The sequence below is a fragment of the Osmerus mordax genome, chromosome 16, assembly GCF_038355195.1.
Source record: "Osmerus mordax isolate fOsmMor3 chromosome 16, fOsmMor3.pri, whole genome shotgun sequence".
NCBI classification, from domain to species: Eukaryota; Metazoa; Chordata; class Actinopteri; order Osmeriformes; family Osmeridae; genus Osmerus; species Osmerus mordax.
In genome coordinates, this window is record NC_090065.1 from 7,866,729 (window position 1) to 7,882,041 (window position 15,313).

The window sequence follows — 15,313 nt, forward strand, 5'->3', positions numbered from 1 at the left end:
TTTGTCACTCAGTCTCTGTCTGCAAGCCCAGTCTGTGTGTGTAGTAATGACAATATAACACATTTTAGCAGATTGATACTCTGGAAGACCATTGTCTTACCTTTTCTATTTGAAGGAACCATTTTTTAACTTCACATCCATGTTTTCATGTTTAGAATTAGCAACACTTTTATTATTTGACATATCTAGTGCAAAAGTGCTGGGATCAAGAGTGACGTGATTCAAACTTTGTTTATATTTCTGACTCGATGACTGACTTTTTCACTGGAAGAGGTGAGGTGACAGGCAGGTTCCCACTGTGCCGCAGTATGAAATATGAAACAGGACGGGGACACTGTTGACAGCTATGTCATAAAGCATCAGTGATGATGACAGGCCCAGAGACCCTGACCTGCCACGCTGACATTTCTGCTGCTAATCGTAAGGTACAGGCCTCACAGCTGCTGGCCCAAAAGATGGAGATAGGGTCAATAATTTAACAAGTGCAATATGTTAAGTCATTGCAACCTCTCTCTCCCTCCCTCTCTCTCTCTCTGTCTCTCTCTCTCTCTCTCTCTCTCTCTCTCTCTCTCTCCTTGGACGGAATCACAAAGATAACTTTTGAAGGACTCTGTAGCACATTTAACAATTAACGGTAGACTTACAGCCTGTATTATTTTATTTTTTCTATTTGTCTAACTCATTGTACACTCCTTTGGGTGGGCGTTTCGCCTTTGTAGTGTGTTGCCATGACAACAAAGTGAACAGAATATGTCACCTTCGCTTTCTCACCTCTCGTGTCTGGCACTGGTGACTTCAGAGTCGGTGATGGGAATGCAGGGTGGGAGGGGGAGAGGACAGAAGGAAGAGGAGGTGTGGGGGGGGCGGTGGAGGAGGTGGAGGGGCGGCATTGAGGACCCCTGGGCCCCTTGACTGCCCTAATGGGGGATGCCAGCGCTGCACTCAGGTGAAACTGATGTGGCCTCTCTGTGATGGCGAGGAGCTGTCCCAAAAGATCAGAGAGGAATACTAAATTTGGTAGGTGTTGGGCTCGAGACATTGGCTCTGGAGCTGTGCGTCTCACACCTGCTTTGTTTGCTCTAGACTGCACTCTACAGGCTCAAACACAGACAGCCCATGTTGTGATTAAAACACAGACGCTTGTGTGACATTGTTATGCTACAGCACCCTTTATTTACTGTTCCAGTGCCTAGTTGCATGTGCCATTAAAGTCCAGTGATTTCTATTGAATGCATTTCATTAATGAGGAGAAAGATGCTAAAAAGGGTCTTTTGGCATAGGGAGCGGTGTTAGAATTCATCACGTCATTTAACTTGACTTGGTGTGGTATCCCTGTGTAAGGGCAGTGATCCTGACAGGCCATTACTGGGCATCATGCTGTGTGACTGACCGTGATGTCGGCAGGTCAACTGTTGCCATCCTCATCCCCATTCATAAGTCCCTCGATTACCATATTATTTTGTCTTTGGTGTAAATCACCCCAACTGCCTTGTCTGAAAGGATATCCTCTACAGAGATCAGGAGATGACGAAGGGTCCAGATCTCATGTTCAAGACGTTTTCATTGACAAGACGGACCAGCATTCGAACTTGTAGGCTATAACTGGATCTTCTTAATAAGACTCGTTCAAGCACATTCCCAAGAGTTTCATTTTTAGGAAGGTCTCAGTGAGAAGATAGACCTGCTTATACTGCTGCATTGTCCTTGGAGCACTTAAGACAAGACAACCCAAGTTAGTGATGTTATTTATTGTAAGCTTTGTTTTCAATGATCATTACATGAACATTTACAGCTTAGAGTCAGCATGAATAGCTACGAAGGGATCCTCATCTTGGTTACTGATCTTGAAGTGGGCGCGGCCATCGCCCCCAACAGTGATCTGCTTCCCGGTGCACCTGTCTCCATCCTTCTGGCCAGAAATGACATCACAGTAGGTGCCACCCGGCATGCCAGTGTTCAGAGTGACATCCAGGTTCCTGAATGATTTGCAGAGGGAGAGCAGAAACGTCAGTATGTGGCTGAGATAACTTGTAACCTACTGTACTTTAGACGGTCCTTTTTATGGTCCAAGAGGATCTGTTCTGAATTCAGTTTTCCTCACCAGTCATCGTTGTTGAAGACGATGAATCCACGGTTGCCACGTCCAAAGGCGACCTGGTTGTTCTGGTTGTCCCACCAGTTGGAATGGGGCTGTCCATTGACCACATTACGGAAGATCACCATGTTCCTGGGGAAGTGACAAAGTATTAACAGCAAAGCTGTACGTGATCCCGTTAAAGGGTTCGGTGGTCTTAAGACTCACTTGATCTGACGCCATCTGTGCTCACACACCCATCCGTCTCCGCAGGTTTGGTCAGGATTGATGGGAACAGGTTTGGTGGATCCATCACTATGACTGGGGGGGCCCATCCAGTCATTTGTATCCTGAGGGCCACCATCAACACAGATACTTTACAAGTGCATGAGACCACCTATCAATTGATGTAACAAATCATATTTATAGTTACTGTATAGTTGTATTTTAGGAAATGGTCACCTTGCCATTGACAATGTTACGGTTCCAGCGGAAGCTAGACATCACCCTGGTCACTCCATAGGGGTGGGCAAGCATGTAGGCAACAGCCATTTTGTGCATCCTAAAATATTTTTATATATACAACATTTTAATTTATGGGGTCATTTTAGGAAGTGACTGAACACAGGAGGCCATGTCCTTAAATTAATGTTTGTAAGAAATGTTTGCTAGGTATGAATTAGATTTGGGGTTATTATGACCCCAGGACGATAGGAGGCTTCAATTTGCCACATAGCTAAAAACCTATGATGAAGACATCCATTGAATTCACCTAGGATCCCAGAAGGTAACAATAGCAGCCCCACCAGCTCCGTGTCCCCTCTGGTTGTCATGGTTGTCAACAAACACAAGAGCCTTATCGTCTGGCATGAAGCCCCAGCCCTCGCCCCAGTTCCTGAGAAAAAGGCAGACTTTAGATATGTACACAAACGAAGTTGCAGAAGGACAAAACACTGAATTTGAAAGTAAACACATACTTGGTGTAACTCAGCTTCTCCCCATTCCATTTGCGTATGACTCCTCCCAGTTTTGCACCATACTTGAACTCAGTGACTCTGCCAAGATGGAAGTACTCGCTGGCCTTTATGGACTCACCACCGAGATCAATAACCTAAACGCAAACAGTACAAATCTGTACTTTGTCAATATTCCTAGACATCATGCCTATGCCTAACACAGAGGACTCAGAATATTAAGTAGAGAACAAGACAATGGATTAGGCCAGTAAACAGTCTGTGTTTACCTCCTGGAAGATGAAAGGCCTGGATCCTTTGGCAAACCAATTGGTGTTGAGGTTATGAAGGCGACCGTACACTGCGCTTAGGTCACCAGGCCACATGTGCTTGCATGCGTCCACTCTGAAGCCAGCCACTCCCATATCAGTGAGATTATTCATGTAGTCGGCCACCTTGCCTCTCACATAGTCCTTCTCCAGAGCCAGGTCCAGCAGGCTTACCAAACGGCAGTCACGTACCTGTTCATACAGAGGACACTACATGTCTGGGTCCATAAAACTACAAGCTGCTACCGCACGTTATAAAAATCCACTTTAGGGAGTAAGTCCCATGTTCCAAGGGTCATATGTTCACAGGATCCATATATGTTAAGGTTAGAGTCAAGATTGAATACATTTTATCTACAAAATCACCCAGTCTATACTATATTCTTTGCCAGGTTAGATTTGACCTGGAACATCATTTTAAGAGACCTTCAAAATCACTGAAAATGATCATCACTGGTTTTGTTATGTGTATTGAGTTCTTTTGAAGCCTTGTTCCAATCAAAAGAATGGATAACAATTATGGAATATTTTAACTTGAATCGGGTCAAATTGAATGTGTGTTGACATAATATTGAAATGGGAACACAGGACCCTGGAAACATGGATACGCTCCCCTTTTTAGGCAGTGGTGGTCAGTAGTGAAAATGCCAACTTATTTAGATGAACATAATGATAACTACTGTCGGAAGAAAACATTCACACAGTATTTAACAAAGTGTAAAGCAACTTGTGGTGTGTCTCTGTCCTACCTGGTAAGGATCACCATAGTTCTCAATGTTTCCACTGCCGGTTTTACACTTGTTGTCATTAAAGTCCCAGTGGCTGTAAGGAACAGAGGGAAAGTCTTTCTTGCCAGCGCTGAAGTAGGTTCCACAGTTGGAATGAGTACCCTCTCCACCTCCAGCACCACACATGTGGTTGATGATCGCGTCCACATAGATGTACACCTACAAGCACAGACAATACTGTCAATCCCTCACAGTCATTTGTATTTGGTAGAGGCTTGAATCTTGATTTTAATACATGCACTTAAGCTAAAAGAGTGTAATAAAAGTATCATGATGTGGCTAGTTTTTCTGGTTACCCCGACATTGTTGCATCTGGTGATCATGTCCCTCAGCTCATTCTCAGTACCGGATCTTGAGCACAGGTTGTAGCTGATTGGCTGGTACCTCTCCCACCATGGCCTCCAGGGGTTGTTCAGCACGATGCTCTCATGAGGGGGGGAGATCTAGAGAGGAGAGCGGAAACAGCAGACCAAATCAAAAAGAAAATACAGTTTGATTACAGTAGAAACATTTTGGATAATGATTCAGCAGAACAAGAGAGCAGTTAATAAGAATTCACAACTCAGACTATAACTAAACTTCATCATCTACTGTTGTACTTACCTGAACACCACCGAAGCCGTTGGGAGCCAAGAAGCGCTCACATTCTTCCGCAATATCGGCCCATCGCCACTCAAACAGATGAACAATGCTAGTCCTGCCATGCTTAGTGTTCGGGTTGTGTTGGGCAAGGCTGAGCCCAAAGAGTGCCACCAGTATGAGCAGCTTCATGTTTCCTCTGGGTGAGAAAGGCAGATGTCGAACTGCTGCTTCCCACCACTATATATACACAAAAGAGATCACACACACACTGACCAATGGCAGACTTATGGAGTATCTAGCAGCATGATAAGGTAAACTCAAGCCTAACAGGTGTGTGTTATCAATTTTTCTCACTGCTACTGTCACTAATAGTACCTTTTTTCCAAAATCTGAAATAAATACACTTGAGGGGGGCTTTGTCTGTGAGCAACTTGTTCTGTTATCCCAGAAGGCAATGTGTTTACCAAAGGCCTTTGATAACAAGAGCCTCCTTCTCAACTGTGGAATATGCTCTCGAGGGGTAGATATTTTGGGCTGGTGTATGTGACTTCTCCTCCCTATTGGACCTGAGAGAGGATGGCTGCAAGACCCCCCTCAGTGTGCACCAAGAAAGGCATGTTAAAATTGGGGGTGACTAACAGTAAGAACGTATTCATTTAGCAGACGCCTCTCTAGCGCGTTGGGCTATAGTGAGAGGTGGCTATACTGACTTCTTTAAACCTATACAATTAATCAAATAAGTGGTATTTCTCTAATAAACTTATCAGCGTTTAATATAAGCATATCACTCGGTAGTAAACATCAATACACCATGGTTATTATCTGCCTACCACAGAAAATAAAGAGAAATAAAAGTCTGTCGATTGTTGCCGAATGTTGCTAATGTGCGTTGGGCCACGCCGTGCGATGGGCAACTCGGTCGATTGGCAACTCGTGGCGCACCAGCCACTTCGTGGCGTGAAGAGTAAAAGTTCGGTGAGTAGCTCAGTGTCCAGAAGAAAAAGAAAGGTTCCTTGAATTGGACTGTATGCATGTGCAACCTGCTGCTGAGTTATCTGTCCTACAGCCCGCACATTACAGGTTACAGTCATTCAATGGTCCCCTAATTGGCAACTCAATACAAAAACTCTTGACCCGCTCTCCACCATCTTCTTCCCTCTTCTTCCGTTCCTTCCCATACATATACCTCGACGACGACAGGTCAAAGGTCAAATAAAACTTATGAGCCAATAAGCTCACAGACATTCGAATGTAAATATGAACAATCTGAAAACATTTTAAATCAATTAACTCTTAACCTTATTATTATATGATGAACTTATTTATTCTAATTTATATTTATATAGCAATGAATGAAGTTCAACAGGGTTACACTTGTATCCCAAAGTACTTTTCGTATTGTACAGGCGGTGGTTTTTACCTGCAACCTCTTGATCTGCAGTCAAGTGCTCTAATCATTGAGCTGTACCCTGCCCATAGATTCTTATACAGTGCTTGCCTCAGTGTGGTGAAGGCTGCCTCGGCCCAGTCGATGAGCCTGGGAAGGATCTATCTTGGGAGATCATGTAGGGGGGCACGCTTGGGTGGCGAAGCATGTGAGGGTGTGAAAAGTTGGTATTTTCCCACCAAGTCCAGGAATGATTTGACCTGTTTTTGTCTTTGGCCTTGGCCACTGGAGGGTGGCCTTGGCCTGTACTTTCTTTGCAGAAAAGGACGTTTTCTCCCTGGCATGGGTGGTGAGTAGGACCTGCCACTACCTCTTGGGAAGTTGAGGGTAGAAATGAACTGGGCCTTAGATACCATCACTTCCGGAAGCCTTTGCAGAATTGGATGGATCCATTCAGCTTGGGGATGGTTCTGGACCAGGCATTGTGGTTTTCTAAGACCACTGTGTGCTGTGAGTCTTCAGCCACAGTGAAACAATAAGTGTTGCCTCATTGGCAAACCTTCCAAATCAGCTTACATGGCAGTGTACCCTGTGATTCATTTGTATATATGGGCCCATGCCTCTGCTTAGGTGAGACTTTCATTTCAGCAACTGGTATTGCAGACAGCTCAAATTCCACAGGAACTTAGATAGACCCAGTCAAAATGGAAATATACAGTTTGCGAGTCAAAACAGCTGACCGGTCTGTGTGCTCTCAAAGGTTGTTATACTCTTTTTAATACTCTTTTTAGCTGAAATATGGCAGAGAGTTTGAGTCTTTGCAGGATATTTTTTTCAGCTTGTATCTCCAGTGGCACAGACAGACATCTGTCTGGCACATTCCTGGGCTGTACCATACACATTCACCTCTTACATCTGGATAAAATTCATAGCTCTGTTTCTGTTTGGTGGCCAATTAAAATTCTAATGCTCCCCTTCACCTCAATGTTTGAATTGAGGTGATTTGACATGTGATTCCAGCTGACAGTGTACACTAAATAACCTCTTGTAGTATTCTCTTGTAGAAATTCTACAACAGAATAGCGCCAATTATTGCAGTACAAATTGACAGCATGCTGCAGGGGATATTCGAGAATTCTTAACATTCACAACAGTAGGTTGAGGACAGACTCCAGCATGTGTTTGCTATGGGTGATGTGTTATAGGGAAGGTGCCTGTCTGGTTTCTCTCCCTCCAGTTTAGGTATCTGTCTCTCACTCTCTCTCTGACTTCCCCACTCTGTCTCTCACTCTCACTCTCTCTCTGACTTCCCCACCCTCTCTCTCTGTCTCTCACTCTCTCTCTCTGACTCCCCGCCCTCTCTCTCTGTCTCTCATTCTCTCTCTTTCTGACTTCCCCCCTCTCTTTCTCTGTCTCTCTCACTCACTCTCTGGAAAGAATTGACTCCACAGCCAAAGTTAAATCATGGAAAAATACTGTGTTCTGTGGAGCCTTAGACAGGTGTGGGAAAGCGACAAAGGAAAATATTTCTGATGGTTCTTTTTACTAAGGAAGTTTGATTGAGGCAAGGTCAGGTTCTGTGTACAGTACCTCAACAGATTGCACATTCACAACTTTAGTGTAGTTAAATGATAACAAGTATTTAATTAATGAGAGAATACTGTCTCAAAATGTTAATAGCAGTCCATGGGTGCTTGAGAACATTGCACAAAGTCAAATGTTACACTTATTGTAACCATGAAAGCAAAGCGTTGATTTCCTGCTGACTACAGTGGAAGAGGATCTTAAAATTGACTCCATCTGTATATTTTCTATTAACTTTCCAGCATCAATGGTAATGTGGTATTACTCATATCATGAAGTCAGTTTAACCCACTTATGGCAAAAGCTTTTCAGAGTTGCAGTTCTCTGTGTCAGGGTGAATGATTCTGTATTCATAATGATAAAATAGCTGTGATGGTACAGTCATCTCAAATCACCTACAGTATATACTGTCAACATGGTACACCATGGGTCAGGGAAACAGTATGTTTCATATTATTATATATACATATTTATAAAATATATAAATACACAATATACAGTGTATACTGTATATACACACACACATAGTATATATGAGCATGTGCAAAATAAATCTCTCGGAGGGTTTAAGAATATGATCATTTGTGTGTATGTGTGTGTGTATTGCTGTGCATGTGTGTTTGTTTCAGACTATGGGATCTTTCCCAAAGGACTTGATTCACTGACGTTATTCTTCACAGTGAGAAGGACAGCTTTCCTCAACATCTGTAAAACATATCACCTTGGCACATGAAAGATCTAGACTGAAACCTTCTACTTAGAAGGTCTACGGAGTTCCTTTTACCAGCCAACTTGATTGCAGTATGCTGCACTGTGTGCATAATTGCCCATTTCATTTTCATGAATAATTTAACATGGTAACATTCCCCAGGTAAGTTAAATGTTTTTATTTCCATGAATTTACTTTAAAGTAGTTTTGAAAAGAAAGCACAAAAATCTGGTGAATATTGGTGTGTTGGCCTGAGTTGAGTATACTTTAGCTTTCCTCTTTCTCTTTGCCTGTGACTCATTGAGGTCATTTTAATTTACACAGTGCTGTGTCCTGTCTGTACGTCCACATGTCCACATAATGAACTAGTTGGTTAGGGCAGTAGCTGTACTTGTGAGACCAACAGAGGTAATTAACTTCTTTAGCTTATCTGGTTCACCCCCCCGCCCTCTCTCTCTCTCTCTCTCTCTCTCTCTCTCTCTCTCTCTCTCTCTCTCTCTCTCTCTCTCTCTGTCTCAGTTATGTTTTCAGTTATGTACTTTCAAACAGAAACTGAGAGCATGCAGTCTAACTGACATACATTTGTGATACATGCTTCCCCACTTACCATGAAAGTGAATTGTTACACTAAAACCATAATTTCACAAGTTCTTTGAAGAAATGTTTAGAAAAAAACGAGTTTTTGAGATAGACATTGTAAAGACAACAGGAAAAGTGTAGTCTATCTTTGTGTTTCAACATATACTAAAATACTGTAGATTCATGATATTACCAAATTTTAGATCTAGACTTTCTTCATAGCCTAAGAATTGCATTGGGAAGCATTGGGATATCCAATATAAACAGAGAAAAAAATGCAGTTCCCACACGGTCGTACTACCAAAATGCTTGTAAGCACAAGAGAAATTTATGTCCGGCATTGGGTAAATCTTCAACTATAAATCTTCAGACATTCGCCGACATACACTTACTTGACTCCGCTCCAAACACATGGAGTATTAATTAGGTTTTAGAGAACAAAGCTCCCATTCTCCTGCAGATATCCAGAAAGAGAGAGAGAGAGAGAGAGAGAGAGAGAGAGAGAGAGAGAGAGAGAGAGAGAGAGAGAGAGAGAGAGAATAACCACATACCGTAGTGGAGGGCATCCCATTAAACTGCATTGGAGAAATTATTAGGATACATATGTGCTGCACAATGCTTGGTCCAAATATAACATACATTTCTTTCGTCACCATCAAGTAGATACAACTGTACAGTACTGGTTAGAGTTCAATGTAGTCAAGTGTATGTTGGAGGACTTCCACATTGCATTTTAGAAAGTTAAACTTTTCCAAATCAGATCAGAACTGTGAAAGGGTACAGAATGTAAAACTTGCAACAATCTGCAAGCCATGTTCCAAACAGCCCCATGGGTCTTTATCAGGAAGTTTGAGAGAAGCAACTCAAAAACTAGAGGTACTAAATCATAGTGGCTAAATGGCAGATGCATACCACCAGTGTGCCACTAGGGGGATCCAATCACTTCAATGGAGTAATACTTTGCAGAGAGCAGCAATCAGAGAAAGCTGGATTTCAAGATGGATTTACAGTGTCCAGATGGGGGGAGGGGGAGGAACCAATTTGTACTCAGTCGCTCCACTGCTGCAGTCTGGCTGTGGTCAAACAGTTTGTTGAGTTTCTAAACTCAGGAGATGGAAATATGTTTGTGTGTGAGCTGTGTGGTTGGTACCTGTGTGGCACCATTACAGACCCACTCAGAGACCCACTTACCCACTCACCGTCTTCCTACTTAGAGCATGAGCAACCACCAAAAGCTATGATATATATATATATTCTTTACATTCTGTGAAGTTCTTTAGAGTATAATCAGATCATGCCAAAGTTCTGGAGCCAAAAGTAAGCTCAGTCTGTTATTAAGTGTGTGTTACACATATTTGAAGCAAATCTGATAAAACCACATAGCTTTGGAGAGAGCAACAGCGGTTTGCTAGCTGAAGCTATACAGGAGCCAGTGACATCATGCCTCGGATAACAGTGATGTGATAGCGACTGACTGGACCATTCATCACCTTTACAGGAGTAAGCTTTTTACTAAATGACAACAATGTCTTTTTAATATGGTAAGAAGGATGAGGTATTTTTTTATTGACAACTCAACCCACCATTCTGTAGACTTGTATTAAAAGTAGATGATTAATATTTGTTTGTTTGTTCATTTATCGTAAGGGAGTGGTTAATTATGTTCTCTACTTTTGACAACACTAAATGAGCTCACCAACATACAGTACACACCTGAATCCAAGAAAAAAAAATCAACTTACATCTAAAAACTTTGTTGTGTATGCACGTATGTGATTATGTGTTATATTTGTCTAAAACAACCTCTTTGGTGAACCATGCTAGCCTCCTGGGTAGTAATAAACATCTATTCTAAGGCCGCACTTTGACCAGCAACTATGTGATTGCCAGGGTAACCACAGGGTGAGCCCTTTGCATGATAGTCATTTCATGAAGGAGACTTCCTTTGTTTGGAATGTCTCCTATTTTGGAAGACAATTATGCTTGTTAAAATATCCAGTCTATTTAGTGAAACGCTGAACTTTTCTATAGAAGATCAACTGATTTCAGAGTAATGTTGCGCTTTCCATGCAGTGATCTAGCTCACTTCTCACATTGCAGCTGCTACGGCTTCCCATTGGTGCTGCTCTGTTCATAAAGATCTGAGTAACTGAGTGGAAAAATGAAATAAGAAAAAACATTACCTGAATCACAGTGAAAACTGTGCTGTCTTTGGAAACAATGATACTCCTTTTGGGGGAAACAATTCCACTCACAGGAATTTGTTCCCCCTTGTTAAATGATTCCAGACAATGTTCCTTTATCTGCACACACTTACACTAACACACAGGCACACATAAACGCACAACACACAGTCAGTCAGTCCGTCAGTCATGTCCATGATATGAAGAGGATCTTTGGAGTCTTTGTAACATAATTTCTCAGAGACATGTCATCATTGGATGATGACGGCTAACTACATAGATTACTACATAGACTCTTCTTTCCTGTTCTCAAATCTTAATAGAAAGACAACAACAAGACAATACATTTCATTTCATTTTAATTGTAAAATGAAAAGAGCAGTCTCTTATATTCTTACAGTTCAACTAAATAAATCAGTTTCAAAGTCATCTTGTCACTCAGATATTAATTCTAGTTCACTGTAGAGATGAACACAGGTGATAGATTTGAACAAAAGGAAGCTATAGTTTAAACAATCCCACTCAATTCATTCACTGACATAGAGGATGTTTGCATCTTTGGTATGAGTGGCTTGTGTCTGTGACAACCACTAAGTCCTTCAGCATTGAGATAGCACAGTGGAAAAGAATGATTTGACTTTGCGTCTACTAATGGAAAAACCATGTGGGTTTTTTTTTCTCCTTGACTTTCCGTACTAGCAAAAGTGATTCCTGGTGACTGCTTTGCTGGAGAAGTCTTATGGAGGGACGTGTAGGCATTAAAGCTTTAACTGGTGTGGAAAAAAAACATTTGAGTCAACTGTTAGAGAGTTAAAACCACCATCTTGGAAAGGAGACCATCACAGTGCATTGGTTGAGATAAATGTGTTTTTCTGTTAAAATTATCTATTGCTTTTTCCTTTGTTTAATTTGAGAAATAATTGTCCACAGTTACAGAGAGCAAATATTTCAATATTTCTATTCCATTTGCTTTTAGAACTACCAGTCTAGAACATTATATCCTAATCTAGTTATCATAAATCTTATGCTTTACAGACTACCATATTAAATGTGGCAGTATTATTGTGTTGTTAGTGGAAGATTCAGTGTGCAGAACTGAGGATCTTTACTGTGAGTGGAACATAAAGGCCCATTCATATTCTCCATACTGAGGGTGACATGATTGCAGTCCCTCTTAATCTACTTCATGTGTTTTTCCGATCCTCTGGCCAGAGCTGTCTCTTTGGTCTTTCAGCTTGAGTGTGCAGGCGCAATCGAGGAATCAAGCCAATGTGGTTTCCATTCTTTTGCTTGGAGGTCTGGTGACATCTTCCACGGTCCAACAGGCCCCTCCCACTCACACAAGTTGCTTTGATTTCTTCTTGTCCTCATACATCACTTTGATTGTTCCAATGACAACATCAGCATTCATTTACCTTTTCAGTGTGTTTGGTCTTTAGAGTGTTTGAAGATATTAATCATCAATGTATTGTTGTGTGCTAAACTCGACAGACTCTATTGACTTTACCTCTCGCTGTGACATAGAATAAAGATTTAAAGCAGATTGATGGTTTACATTTCTGATATGGAACATTACATCGGTCACTTGATTCCGTCACCCCAGTTCTAGGCCAGACATGATAGTTTACAGCCCAGTCCAAGTAGGCAGCTAGAGTAACAGGCCTTCTTGGGTTTCCTGTTTAGTCTATGGGTTTCCCTTGGGTAAGGGCAGGAGCAGGAAGGGGGTCAAGTGTCAGTTCAATATATGTTCCAGAACCTCGACTACAGTACATGAACTAGGTGGGGAACACCTTAAAACTTAAGAATGTTTTGTTTATCTTGAAAGAGTAGCAATGTTCCCGGCTACATTTCCCAGCAATGTGTTGTCTTATCTAAATGTTCACAGACATTCAACCTCAAAATTAACAAAGATAATAGTTTCAAGAGAGATTTACACTATTAGAAACATCCAGTCATCCAGTTGAAGAATGATTAAATTACCTTCTACTACCGTAAATGTGAGCAGCAAAAACAAACTCTCAAGCTCTGTAACTCTGTACGCTCCGCATGAACACATCTCAACACTTTTCCAATTGATTAAGCCTGAAGGTTCAAATGTTTCAGTAAACCTTCTGTCTTTGTTGAGCAGCTATGTATCAAAAATATGCAGGTTTGGTTTTGTCTCAAATTAATGTCCACAGTAATGTTGCTTTCAGTAATGTGTGTAACCACCAGACAAAAAAATGATCACTCTACAAATAAAGCAACCTTATAAAATGTGAAAGTGAGTGTACTCCTCCTTGCCTCTTTCAAGTTGTATTAGGTAGGGCTGCTGGGTGCTACTCACAGCTATAATAAGCATGCCCAGACAAACACACATTCCATTCTGTAGTTTTGTGGTCTTCGGTGTCTAGTATGTATCCCCCCATGACCAAACACACACTGCTCTAACTGGATAAAATCCCTCAGAACAGGACTTTTAGAGGTACAGTAATGTCTGCTTGTGATCGGAGGTGATGGTTGTCTGAGTAATATCTTAGTGTACGGCTGCTATCTATTTAGTTTTACAACTCTTGTCTGCCATAAATGATCTTAAAAATACTTATTTTATTTGAAAAAAAGGAGAAATACAATTTAGTGACTTGTCAATTAACTTGAGTTTTTGTGAGGACAACCAATGGATTTCAACAGGTCCTGTGAAACAAATTATTACTCTTTTCAACGGCATTACAGATTTAGGGTGGTGTTACTTCACATTCAACATGGGACATGGGAAGGGTTCCATCCATTCTAAAAGAGGGTATGCATGCACATGAAGAACTACTGTGGAAATATACCACTTCATCTTTTACAGTACATCAATTGTGTGCTTGGCAAGAAGTAAATGTATATTTTGAAGAAAGGACTCAAATTAAAGTTGGCTCATGTAGCAAAATTGGATTGTGGACAATGTTTTCAAGACATTTATGTTTATATAGCAATTCTGGTTTGATCCATGTTTAGTATGGATACTTATTATAGAATAATTACAATTTATTGTAGAATCTTTTGGTACATGTAGGCAGTAAATACCTTGGGTATAATCATGTGGTTTCAACTACAGATAAATGTGCCAGAATTCAGTCTTGCTGAAAATGTCGACCACTTATGAAAAAGAGGATTTACTGTACAAGAAGCCTTCAGATCATTCAAACATTGTTGGAAATCAAACAGTTTCATTATGTCTACAGAGCTAAAGGCACATCACCAGAGTGCAGGAAGTAAGTGTATTGGTTCAAACACATGGCATCTGTTTAAGACAGACCTAGATGAAAACATAGCATCTAGTATTCTTACAGTGCGACTGTGATTGAAAATCACAATCTGGTTTTCATTTGAAAAAAACTGACTGCCATTACACTATCAACAGACAGTCTTTCAACATCACTCTAAGAAAAATGGCAGGGCCTATAGCCCTAGCTGCCACCTGTGCCTTCACTCTTTGTTCCAGTGATCTTAACATTAATTGTTTTCAGATTTCCTCACAAAAGTGCTTCCACCCAAAAAATATTTCAGGAAACTATTCAGATCTGGAAAGCATTTCATCTTAGCCAATAAAGCATTCATATTACAGTATGGAAGAATTATATACTAGTAGTCAATCCCTTTTTTCCATAGTGCTCATGAATTCAGGACATTTCTGAAATAGCTGCTCCACCCCTCCAATCATGCTGCATTAGGTGCCAGGTCCTTTAGATTCAGCTCCATCTATTGCAAGATGATGTTGGTTAAAGCAAAACAATAAAGGAAGCATTTGTTTCCAAAAAGCCTTTTTAAGTTTTTTTTTTTTTTTAACTGCAATCTACATTTGAACATCTCTTAGCCTATATCTAACATCAGATGAGAACGGATGCCGTAACTAAGGACCTTCAGTGATTTATCTTACAGGAGATAATGGGCGGGCCCTGACCACTTTCAAGCATGGTGATTTGCTGAACGAAAGATTTTCCGGTGTCTGTTTCCTCTAGTCGCGGTTCAGGTTCGAGACGCATGCCCAGCCTCCCAACGGCGCACGGCTCGCGGGGAATCGAATGGTCTCCGCTTTTTCATGAAAGCCCATACAACTTCAGTCTGAGGGCTGGGCTTAGGGGGAGCGGATCAGAAGGGCCCAGTTTGACTGTACGAAG

At 41.3% G+C, this 15,313-nt stretch overlaps 1 protein-coding gene across 1 annotated transcript; it reads right to left on the reverse strand.

Annotated features, from left to right (window-relative positions):
- Window positions 1-1,735: 1,735 nt before the first annotated feature.
- On the reverse strand, window positions 1,736-4,921 carry amy2a (amylase alpha 2A). Its single transcript, XM_067252660.1, has 10 exons — window positions 4,748-4,921; window positions 4,441-4,587; window positions 4,106-4,303; window positions 3,318-3,548; window positions 3,052-3,185; window positions 2,847-2,969; window positions 2,537-2,636; window positions 2,303-2,424; window positions 2,102-2,227; window positions 1,736-1,976 (listed from the first exon to the last, which is right to left on the reverse strand). The coding sequence occupies exons 1-10, from the start codon at window positions 4,913-4,915 to the stop codon at window positions 1,787-1,789; spliced, it is 1,539 nt and encodes a 512-aa protein (XP_067108761.1). The 5' UTR covers window positions 4,916-4,921; the 3' UTR covers window positions 1,736-1,786.
- Between the last annotated feature and the right edge of the window lie 10,392 nt (window positions 4,922-15,313).